The sequence below is a fragment of the Strix uralensis genome, chromosome 14 (genome assembly GCF_047716275.1).
Source record: "Strix uralensis isolate ZFMK-TIS-50842 chromosome 14, bStrUra1, whole genome shotgun sequence".
Taxonomy (NCBI): domain Eukaryota; kingdom Metazoa; phylum Chordata; class Aves; order Strigiformes; family Strigidae; genus Strix; species Strix uralensis.
Window position 1 is genome coordinate 6,653,986 of NC_133985.1, and position 12,640 is coordinate 6,666,625.

Genomic DNA, 12,640 nt, shown 5'->3' on the forward strand with positions numbered 1-12,640 from the left:
TGAGAACTCACTTTGTTTTGATGTGAGTTCTAGATGGTGTAGTGGATCCCGACCTGTTCGGTTCTTAGGGAAGAAGAGAGATTTTTATTAATTGCTAAGTGCATTGTTTGGTGTGACACAAATTTTATACATCCCTTGTTGGAAAATACGTTTCTCTTCATCTCATTTTTTGGTATCTCCCCTGTAGATTACACTGGGTGTTGGTTTAATCAAGATGCTTTTCAGATTATTTGGTTTTATGCTGATTTGTTTGTCCCAGATATGACACAGATGCGTATAGGTTTGAGCTGGTATATGCTAGCCACTTCGAAAGCTTATCAGGAACAGAAACTAAATTTTGTGTTTGAGATTCTACGACTAGAAATACATACCTACCTTACGTATAAAGCAGTTGGACAGGAAAGAATCCTAGTGCTGTGTAATTTAGGTAAAATCTGTCTTTTGAAATTATGGCAGTTAATTTTTCTTAAATACGGTATGCAGTTTCTCTACTGCTCTTACTGACTTCTTAGTTTATTAATATAAATGAACAAACATCTGATGACTTGAATGAAGTTGCAACTGGTGCTTTAGAGTCCCTTCTCCTTAGATAGCAGGTTATTTTCACTTTGTATGTATTTTTATTTTGTGTAATATCTTCCTAGGTCAAAGACAAATGGATTAATAAATATTTTATGAAATACTACCCATCTAGGACTTGTTTGTCATTGAGATGCAAAATCAGTACTGCTGTGAAATTATTGGACATCAGAGATGATCTTCAGTTTTGTTGTTAGGAATGCCACTGTGTTTGCCAGCTTGGCATCTGAGAGTTCTCTGAAAGGGAAGAAAATTTTGTTGCTCCAGAACACTTACTGACAGTGCATGGTTTTAACCAAATGAAATAACTGTGTTTCTTCTAGAAAGAGAACTAAATTCAAGTAACTTCTTTTCTGACCAAAAGCTAACAGGTTTACACCTGGAGTCTGGTGGTTGTCCAGATGAGAACAAATTGTAACTTTAAAAAATGCATTAAGTAGAAGCTTGTCTTAAAGCAAATAAACCACTTGTGGTAAGACCATCAGGCCGAGAGTCTTTTGTGTGCCTGTGAACTTGTACAGTGCCCATACCACACAGGTTTAAATACCAAACAAAACCGCTAGGGAGTTGTACTGAGAGCTAACTGGTTTTTATGCTTTAGTAAGGGTTTTGACTTTGGCTTCTATGTGCCTAGAAGAGCATAACTACTCAACTAGAGCTGCCAAAATGGGCAGCTGGTTTAAAAAAACCCACTGTAGTCTTGGAAGAGTTTGAGGAATTAAGTTAGGGATTCCCCTGGGTATGTTCAAGACTTACATCTACGATGAGGGCCCAAACTTTGGATTATCTTGGAGACTACAATGCGTAGGGAGTTCAGCAGGTAGCAAAATGACATCTGAGTGATAGGAACTTGCTACAATCTAGTAGTGTTGTTTTGAATTTTTGCATCCTTGTATATAAACAGATTTGAATTTTGTGTAAGGATTTTTTATTTATATGCAAGTATTGAATTATTGATTTGAAGACTGTTGCAAGACTTCAGCATCTGATATCCTTTGTTACTGGCTTTTGTAAGAGTTGTAATGTTTATTGTGGTGGTGATGTGTTGTCAAACGCAATTCTGATTGCGTATATTAGAGAAGTATAGGCTCAGAGCTGTCTAAGATGTGTGTGTATATTTGCCAAGGTATGTGAGTCTAGAAGACAGAGACATGTAGTGCTAAGTGGCAAGTGGATTTACTTCTCAAGTTGTAAACTTTATACAGTCCAAGGAAGAGGGTGGAGATTGACAACAGTGTCTGGATGTTTTGGAAGAGTTGAGTCGCTGAGCAGAGTAGTTATTAACTGAAATTTAAGTAATGTAACAGAGGAAATTTGTGCCCTCTTAGTGCGGTTTGACGCTGTGTAATGGTGTGCTCTAGAGAATGTTGATGCTTTAAAACATTTAAAAGTCTGTCTTAAGTACACTAGATTGTCTTCAGAGAAGAATGAAAGATGAAGCAATTCAGAATTGCTATGAAGCAGGATTTGCTCCAGTTGCTCCAAGCATCCCTGTCTGTAATAAGTGCGTACATTGTGTGACTTAGTCCTCAACATCTACGAAATATGTATTGAATTAAATTCTTATTAGAACATAGCAGGACATGTTTATGAGTAAAGCTCCCTTTAATAGTTTGTCTGAAGTCACTTCTATGATGTCTTCTACCATTCTAGTCCAATTCGTGTTTCTATTCCCACTAATGCCTTCCATGTCTGTTTTGTTAAAGTTGCCACTACACCTGCATTGTCCTTAACATGTTTTATGCTAAAAAAAAAAAAAAAATTGACAAGAGGGACCTAATACCAAAAGCTGTACTAAAGCTGGTATAGATGACAGTATCAGTTTCTTTTTCAGTGAGTGGTTATCAGCTTTGCTGCTGAGACAGCAGAAGAGACCTGTATTTCTTAATGTGGTTTTCTTCCTTGTTCTTTGATGATGGGACAGTATTACCAGAATGTGAAACGGCAAGGAGTGCTAGCTGGGCTTGTGTACATGTAGAGTGAGATAGATGTGTTGAGTAAGATCTAAGAGCCGCTTGGCCCCACAGACTATGCAAAATGCCGAATTCTGCATGGTAAGGATTTTGTGTAGAATGTATGTATTTGTACATAGGTATTTGTTGAAGCTAAATTTATTTTAAATTCACCTTTGCAGTATAATTTTCCCCATGTCTTTGACCCAAACAATTTCTTTTCAAAGCTGTATTTGCTTCCAACAGTTCTTATGAACACTGATGTATTTGAAATCCAACCAAGATTAGATGTTAAGGTTTAGCTTTTTCTAGTTGAAACCCACTAGTGAGCCCATAATCAGCTGCCAAACTTTGTAAAGGAAACATAAAATATTATGTTGCCCACAAATACCAACTGTAAACCACTAATGTCTGCATTAGTTCAGTAACTTCAGTCACAAAGTTTAATTGACAAATGGGGTAACCTGTGGCAATCTGCTGCTTTGCAGCAGTGTTAGACCTCCTGTGAACAGGAGGAGGAAGTGTTACATAGTAGTTTATCAAGGTTTTAGTCTGTTTTTCTTCAAATGGCAGATAGGCCTTGAGGGAGGGCATGCTGGAACAGGCGAATGTTCAGAAGGTAAAACCCTTTTAAAATAGGGACAGAAGCAGCAGTTATAAGTCAAATGCTAAATGGTTTAAGGAAAGTGACCTTCATTAAGAATGGTTCTCTTAAAGGTAGAACAGTGTCCAAATAAATTTAGTTACAGAAATGGAAACCTTCGACTTGGATACTACCTTCAGAAGGGACGAGTAGAATGATTGATATTATGTATACAATATAGGCTGTGCCAACCTGCAAGAGTAGAGGAAACAGCAATCTCAAGATATGTATTGATCAAGCAGTGTTAAAGTCTTTCAGAATAGGGAGCTGCAGATTTCACCAGGGGAAGAATGTTGAATAGCAGGAGTGCTTGGGGCTGAAAGTAGAGAGGAGTGGAGCTGATGTGTGGGATTGGTCTCACAGACTGGGCGGGAGGGGTGGTGTGGTGGAGAGCTTGCGGTCTATACGACAGGAATGCGGTTCTGCATACACTTGTTCAAGCTGAGCAAAACTGAGAATTAAGTCTTATCAAAATGGACAAAAAGCAGGGTCAATGCCACTGTGTTGCTCCGTATACCTTAGCAGGAGAATTCGGGCCAGCCTAAGGTTGGTCCTTATATCTCAGACCTTTTCTGAGATACAGGCAAGTGAAAACTTCTGAAGAAATGACATGAAAAGCAGATGGGGAACAACATGCAAGTAAAACACAAGCTATTTATACGTTGCTTACTCCAGACTTAATTCTTTCCAATGCTTCTTGCAATCAGGTCATACTGGCGCACCAGTGAGTAGTTAATGATGCACCAGGGTGGAAGAACTGAACTGAGAACAGAAGAGGAAATTAAGCTGGAAAATCTGAAAAATGTAGGCAGTGATTCAAAGGTATTCTTGGAGAAAAGCACGATTTGATCAACAGGATTAAGGCAAATGGAAGAGAATGGCTGGTACATGCATTGAAAGTGCCCTGTAGTTGTTTTGTAGGTTTTTTTCTTTAACGGACCTTTTAAAAATATAGTTGACATAAGTCAAGCAAGGATGCTGTCTGTCATGTTCATATAACTGAAATGTAGGGATATTTTTTTTCCCCTCGTCTCCTTATTGCTATCCTTAGTTCCCATCTGTGCTAAAGAAAAGGGTTTCCTGACAGAAGAATGTGTTTCTTCTATTATTTAAGTATGTCCTGTGATAAGATGCGTAAAGTAACTCTTAAAAGTTTATTCTATCTGTTTTTAAACCATTTTATGATTTAAAAATTTTATTAGTATTATTTTGACATGTATCAATAACCATCAGAAATAGATTTCAATGTTATAAAACACTTATTTCTGTGCTCTAGTGTATCTCTTGTACTGCTTCAATCCTGTTAATGTCTATTATACCTTAGAAAGATTCACTGTAAGATTGATGCAAATGCTTGAAAAAGATGTGCAAAAAATACTATGTATTCTGTACTTATATGGCTTCTATTTTTAATGCAGAATTCAGTAAAAAGTTCTCATTATGGACAATGTGTAGAATTATTGGTCTGAGTTCTAGGGTTTGGCTTTTTTTAAATAGTCCTTAATCTGTTCTTTCTTCGTGTTGTCTATGGCTAATTAAGTTGCTCTGGAAATGATGGCGATCATAAACTGTAGCTGCTTTGTCCCTGGCATGAATCCTGTACAGGTATAGGCTGGGGGTTTTATCGGTATGAACCATGATTTTAATCATTGTCACTGGAGACTTCTAAGTACCAGACTACCCTCAGTTATGAAGTGGCTCATACTGTATTGAGTTTAGTTCTTTGTGTTGGTTGCTTTTTTTTTTTTAGCTTTTCAATTCCAGTAAGTGAATGTACCAGTATGTTAAAATGATGTTAAAAGGAGCTTAATTCCATATCTGTTTGCATCTGAGCTTTAGGGAACCCATGAGAAAACAATCATGTATGTTTAGGAATATGAAGAATTATTTTTTCAGATGAATGAGTACAGTTACCTGTACTTATCTAAATATTTACATTTTTGATAAGTGGAGAACTGTGTTCATATTAGGAAAAAACTTTATTTTCATGGTTAGAAGCATTTGGGGAAGTTAGGTACACTAAAATTCAGTCCTATTTCTTCTCTGAATATTGAAAATGTACCTTTTAACAAGCTTAAACTTTAAAATATGTAATTGCCTTTAATTTGACAATGCAGATCACACTAGAAAAATGAAATTTGTTACCATGACAATTGCTTTTCATTTAATGCCTTAGAAGAATATTGCTTCATGTCAGCAGAAAAAAATTATCTTGATTCAAAGGAAATAATAATTGAACACTCACATATTTCTTAGTAGTAGTTCTATCCTACTTAATAGGATCTCATGTAAGGTGAGAAAAGACTGGCTCAAGTAGCAGTCATGTTGGAAGGCTTGAATGGAACTGTATGTATGACAGAAAATTACTGGAAATCGTGCCAGCCAGGAGCACTTTCCCCCCTCTGTAGGAGGGTGAAAGAATGACTATAAATGATTAAACCGTTCTGAGTACTTGAAGAGCTTTTGCTTTTTGTTTGCAGTATTACTTGCTAGGCACTTAGAAGCCATCCTAGACAGCCATCTATACAGCATTTTTCAGATTACAAACATGATATTTGAGGCATTCCTGGAAGTTCTGATTTCTTCCTTGAATTCCTTTTTGTACCTAGAGAAATAATCAACCTGAAACAGCACTTCAGAACACCCATCGGATTTTCAGAAATTATTTCAGACTCAAGGTTTGTATGGGTGTTAGATGATTGTCAAATGTACTCAAAATAATACTGTAATCTTGCTTTTTGTCATTGAATTTTACGAGAAATAGGAGAGAAATTGAACCTTCTAAATATGAAAGAGATGTACCCCAGTGCACATCAATACAGGAACTATAGTAAAAATGAATTGCGTAGTAAAAGCCTCTACTTCCTGCTGTAGATTTTTTTTCTCATATTCTTTCAGAAAATGAATTTTTAGCCTCATGACTAATTTTTCATATTAGATTGTTTTCAGTTGATGGCAATAGACAACAAAATTTGTCAGAATCTATTGTTTATAATCTCATGACCTTTAGAAAAATACCAAATGCTTTTTTAGCATGAAAACTGTTACCCCAAAGCCTTGTATTTTTCATATTTAGCAGCTTTTGGTAGACATAAAGTGTGACTCAGAAGAAAAAAGTTTACTCCAATATTAGAAAACTTAAAGTCTTCTTGTATCTAGGGAAATGACACTCAGAACAAATTTGTGGTGATATGGTGGAGAGTTTATCTGGTTTTATTAATTGTAAGTTTGGTGCATGTTGCTTCTTATGTTAAAATAAGCATGGCTGAAGACCAGGAAGAAAGACTAGCTCTTAGTCTTGTCCCTGTTTGTTAGGACTAGGTCAGGTAGAACAATTGGGACAGAAAAAAACCAACCACCAAACCTCAAGCAACAAGACATGCTCAAGTGGGAGAACTTCAGGGGTGCCTAGCAAAGGCAAGTCTAGAGGAGAGAAAATAGCAACGAGGATTTGGTATGCTCTTTAGAAACAAAATGACAGAAAGACTCGTTATGTTGGGAAATAACAAGAGTTATTCTTGATGTGTGGCGACTCTAAAGGCACCATAGTTATTGTATGGAGAGCTGTCCTTAAGTATAGGATCTTGCAGGAAGGATTAGTTTATAATTTCCTTTAATTTGACTCAGCTTTGAATTAAATAGATTTTGTCTCAAACTAGTGCTTTATTTTGATGTCTGTTCTATTAAGATAGGAGTTTAGACATGAAATTCTACATTTTTGGTGGGCTCACTGCAAAGAAAAGCTGCAGAAAAGTGGGCAGCTCAAAGTCTGGTTACAGTGGGTTTTCCCTGTTGTGGAAAAAATGCCAGTTACTTACTAATTTTGAATCTAGAGCATAAATTAGCATGGACTGAAGCAGAGTGGAGGAGGTAATACTTGTCATGTGACCACATGAGCAAAATGTCGGCACATGACAGAGGTGTTAGGAAATTGAGTTTAAAGACAGAAGGTAGGTGTTGGCAAAGGGTGAACACACATGGGAAACAGGTCAGTGTGATTACAGTATCTTCTGAAAATCAGCATTTCCATAAAGCTGGGATCAGGAGGCTGTCCAATTAGGATGCATGAAAAAACACCCTAGGCTGTTCTCTAACCTAGCAAATCTTCCAGTCGTCTTGGTAGGACCATGCTTAGGAGTCACTAAAGTCAGTCATTCTCTCCTCAAGCTCTGTGTTGCCGAAGTGTCTGTGGCAGATTAGACTCACTTGGGTTTAGAATAACCCTAGAGTTTGATTTAAATTTGGGGGCCAAGTGCTCTGTTTCAGCTGTATTATACCAATTGGGTCTCAAAGATACTTAGTCTTTTACAAGATTTTAGTTTCGAGGGAGAAAGAAGCATATAGTGAGCACCAATACTAGAAATAAAAATGGAAGAAACCTCTTGTATGACAGCAACGTACTCGGAAGAGGAGGCAAAATGTGTCAGGATTGAAGACTTGCTTTTTGAGATTTGAATAGAAACTTTAGCTGGTACAGTTTGAGTAGCTGATAGATGCTCCAGTGATGGAGATATTTTCTGCTAACAGAGTCAGTTATAGTGTCTGAATACTGGTTTGTTTTTCTTCTGCAGTGATCTAGAGAAAAATAATATCACAAGAATCACGAAGACGGACTTCACAGGACTGAAGAATCTCCGTGTCTTGTGAGTATAGCACAAAACTTGTCTCTCTTTACAAGACTATTTTAGGGTGCTAGTACTAAGCATGTCCATAATTCTAGAGATCAAATGCTAGTAATTTCTGTACATTATTCAGTTATTAGTATTCTTTTAGACCAGACAACTGGAACAATTTGTTATGTGAAACAGTAAATTTCAGTTCCATGCTGAAGGCTGAATGTAGTCTCATAACTATTTTAATTGTTTGTTTCTCACTGGCTTTTAATAAATACTGTGGTAAAAATTTTGGTCCACTTTGCAATCACTTCTGCATAAATCAATTATACTGAAACACTAGCAAATAGGACTTTCAGATTTTGTTCACTTTAAGGTACAGTCCCATTAATAACACTTTCACAGAAGATTAAATGGAACTTGATCATGGATAGCTGTAGAAGTTGTACACAAGGAAACCTTTGATATTTTTTTTTTTTTTTAGTCTAATATGAAGTAACGAATAAAAAAAATGTAGGTGGTGCTGTCTCTTGATCTGAAAGTATCAGTCAGGAGCTTAACTATACTTCTAAACAGGCATTGAACATCAGAAGGGGAAACATCAGTCTACAGCATCTGTCACTCTTCATTTCCTATTTTCTTTTCTATGAACCTCAGATGGCACCACTAATTTAGTAATGAAAATTAGGACTACTTCATAGATACTTATTGTAGTTATACATAGTCTTTTTTTTTTCATAAGAAAATAATCTTGGGTTAAAAGAACAAGAAATAGATTTCGAAGCTATTTCAGTCCTTTCAGGAAAAGTTGGAGGTTCTTTCTATTTAAAAATTCATATTTTCCTTTGAAATTTCTCTAACAGTTTTTCTGAATTACATCAAGTAGTTTAGATCCCCTTCACATCAACACAGAAGCAGACAGAGATACTGATGCCTCTGCCAGAAATACTGTAGGGATCTGGTATTTGCTTTGTGGAAATTAACTTAGTTGCATTATTTTTATATGTAAAATCACATATATAGCTTTAAATATTTGGGCATGTATTGGAGAGGGGGAGAAAGCCAGATGAGAGAGAAAAAGTAGTTTTGAATATAATGTACTGAATTCGTTGAGGCTAAGCTCTTAGGTTCTTAGCAGTGGTCTCAGTGGAGGTCTCATTTAGAGAAACCGTTGGTTTCTGCCCTCACTGGGCTTGTATTTGGGCACTGAGTGCTGCTGTAGCAGTGCAAATTTGCAAGTCTCTCAGTGCGATGTTATCGGGGACATCATATGTGCATGTGTGTAGATCTATGTGTTCAAAAGTAGTGGCTGAGATGTTTCAGAAATTTTCAATAAAAATATGAAAGGTATTCATTTATGTTAACAGTAACCAATGGATAAAGTTCAAATTTCTAGTTTTACTTAAAAATTGGATTCTACTTCTGTTAATCAAGTGCCATTTACACAATAATGACTACATTCAACGTGTATATGTGCCATTTAATTCACTTGCAGTATTTTACTAAACTGAGCTTAATTCCAAGTTTTAGTGACCAAGACAAAAACCTAATCTTGAGCTGGTCCCAGCACTGACAGAGGCGGGTTGGTTTTACTGCTCTGTTGAGCCCTTCTTCTGAAACAAACAGCTTTTAGAAGTTAAACACACAAGTGGCCTCACCAGCACCTCTGAAAATTCCTTTCTGTAATTCTGAAGATTGCCCTCTGCAGTTGATGTTTTCCTATGAGTATCTTCTAACATAAGTCCTTAAAACTGCAACTGTTGAACTGGTAGTTATTTAGTGATAATTCAGTCAATTAATTGAATCCTGCCACTGAAAAGGCAAGTCTTCTGCTACCTTAACACTTTTGCACAAGTTGTGATTATACTAAGAAACATTTCAAATCTACTGGAAGACTTTTCATTCTTGTGGTGTTTCATCTCTAGAAGTGGAGTCGTTTAGATTTCCTTGGCTCCCATCCCAACTGTCAATACTACTTTGAAAGTCTATTAAAACACATGTACTATACTACCATTAATGTCAGTAGTTGTTTTGGTTTGGTTGGTTTTCTGGAGTGTCAGACATTGCCTAATGCTGCTGCAGTCACTTATACTGAATGCCCTTAACAATAAGCACAATACGCAACTGCCATATTTACATGAATTTTTTGTTCTGTGTTCATTAGAGGTTTCTGTAACATGTTTGTTTAGCCTTTGAGTAGTGTGGTGTTTGCCCCAGAAGTAATTAGAAATAAAACCAGAATACACCTATTAAAAAAAAATATATATTTATATTGGTTTTGTCTTCCAATGTATGAAGACCATCTGAAACCCAGGATTTGACATTTCATTGTCTGTTAATATACCCATTTTTGTTCGTTGTTGTGCATTTCCCTATTCTACATGTTCCTGTCATATCTGGTATGTGTTTGTGGTTTTTTGTATTTTACTTTGTGCAGCTTTTTTTACTTTCTGCACTTTAGCTCTCTAGAGGTCCTTCAGATTTTTCTTATTTTTTCATTTGCTTTCTCTTGTGGTCTCTTCATAATTCTGGCTGTTCTGCATTACTGACACTCTATTTTTTTCCTCTTTTTTTTTTTCTTTTTTTTTTCTCCCATGTGTGATAGGGTTATAGTGGGAAGCACAGAAACATGAAACTTGCCCCAGAGTTCCTAGAGAGGTAGTCTAGTCCTGTTTTCAGACATCAGAATGAGGACATCAGACAAGTAATCTGGAAACTGGTAGAACAGTACAACAGAAAAAAAGCTTTCAGACTCAAACTAAGAACATACATGAAAAATACGCCTTTGTGCACCTTTTCCTTTTATCGCTTATACCTTCATCTTTTTTCCCTTTCCTCATGCAATTTTTCCTTACCTTCCTTTTAGGAACATGCCTCTCTGGTTCACATGTTTGTGTTTTTTAATTTTATTTTTTCATCTTCATATGTGGTCTTAGCTGTGGAATACTCTCTTCTTGTCTTCTCAACTGCTGTCCAGTTGAACAGCTCTGAATAACCTCATAGATGCTCATGGATGAGTGCAGAGGAGTGGCTGTTGAGAACAGGCAAGAGCAGTGCTTTTTCACTAGTTCTTCCTTTCTGTGTTTTAGTTAAAGCCACATAAAATGTTCAGAGAGCCTAGATTTAGTCTGTGCATCTGAGTGCTCTTACAGAATCAGAAAAGGGGTGTGTGCTGGAGGGTAGCACTGAGAGAGGAAAAAGGTCGGCTTAAATGGGACTATTGGTATCTCTATGCCTTGGCTTCCACTTTACCTATAAAGAGCATTTCTGCTTTGTAAATGAAAAGTCATTTCCTGCACAGGACAAATCAAAGAGAAGTCAGTCTCCACTCCTTCTAATTTATCCTTGTTTCAGTCTCAGGGGTTGAAGGAAAGCAGGGTCAGACACAGTGGTAACCTGGGGCTTTTCCCTTGGGTTTTTGCACCCAGTTGTACAGCGGCTCTGTAGTTGTCACACATTGCTGCCATGGCTGTATTTCTGGAGGGATCGAACCCCTTTGGAGTGCTTACAAAGGGTTTACTCTGGAGCAAGCCTGAAATCTTTGCGCAACAAAAAAATATATTGATGTTGAGTGGGTTCCTGCTATGGGCTGTAGGAGCCGGTTATCTCACTTATGTTACATACACTAAGAGTAATATACTAAAGATGTAACAACCGGCCTCTAGACCAACAGCTCTCTGAGCATTATGGTTATGAAAGCTTAGGAACACAAATGTTTACCAAATCTGGAGGTCAGGAGGCAATTTTTGAGTCAGTTTCCTGTTAGTGACCAAGAGAAACAGTGCTGTTCTGTCCAGATTTTTTTTTCATAATCCCTAATTATAACTGTTATTGGTACTTATGTGAAAAGCAATTTTGTAGCATGTGTGAAGAGAAGTGGGGAAGCTGTTTTATTCTGTTGTCTTAAAATTAACTGGTATTTCTGGAATTGCAGACACTTGGAAGAAAATCAGATTAGTGTGATAGAACGTGGAGCATTTCAGGATCTAAAACAACTTGAACGGCTGTAAGTATCTCTATTTATATACCTGTGGAAAATCAACAGGTTTTCTACCTCACTCTTAATGGTCATTCATATTTCATGATTACAAAATTAATTTCCTTTAAGAAAAAGAGAGAGATGAATACCTGCCTAACCTAAAGCATGCTCTTAAACATGGTTGAATTTATATTGCATGACAACTAATACTTGAAATAAAATGTACAATTGCTTGCCAAGAAAGTAGAACTGTTGGTGACACCGGAATCTTAATAGCATTATCAAAAGGACATTATCTGGGCAACTCTTAAAATTGATATGTAGCTGAAGAAAGATTTGTTAATAATAATTTCATATTATTTTATATATATTATATATCTGTATTTATTTATATAGATCTATAAAAACCTATGCTAATGGAATTTGCAGTTGTCTCTTGAGAACCACAGTATTTCTAAAACTGCCTTTAGACTTAATTTTCCGATTATCTTAATTTCCTTTGAAGTTGTATAATGCTGCTGATACCAGTGGATTCCATGCAAGATGCAGTGGAGAAAAGACTGTAGATTTCCTTTGCTTTTGATAGCAATTACTTTTTTTTTTTTCCAAAAAAGTGAATATACAAGGTCTCTGAATCCAGAGTCTGATTTATAGAGAACTACTGGCCCTGCAAGAGTATAAATTTAAATATCAAAAAGTACAAAAGTAATGCTATATCCAGGTGCTACTCTTAGTTGGGTTTAGTGTTTAGCATTATCGTGAAGCTAGGTTAATGTTGTCTGTTATGATGGGAGCAGAACAAAATTTCTGCAATGCTGAAATATTTCAGGGAATTTTTCTTTGTTAGAAGTGGGTGACTAGAACAAAATTGCAC

The 12,640-nt window shown here is 36.5% G+C and overlaps 1 protein-coding gene across 2 annotated transcripts in view; it reads left to right on the forward strand.

The window, feature by feature from the left end:
- SLIT3 (slit guidance ligand 3) overlaps nt 1–12,640 on the forward strand; it is a 528,649-nt gene that overhangs the window by 18,866 nt on the left and 497,143 nt on the right. For both annotated transcript variants that reach the window (XM_074883610.1, XM_074883609.1), the window contains exons 2-3: nt 7,746–7,817; nt 11,722–11,793. In XM_074883610.1, the coding sequence (XP_074739711.1) occupies nt 7,746–7,817; nt 11,722–11,793 (144 nt within the window). The remainder of the gene's footprint in view (nt 1–7,745; nt 7,818–11,721; nt 11,794–12,640) is intronic.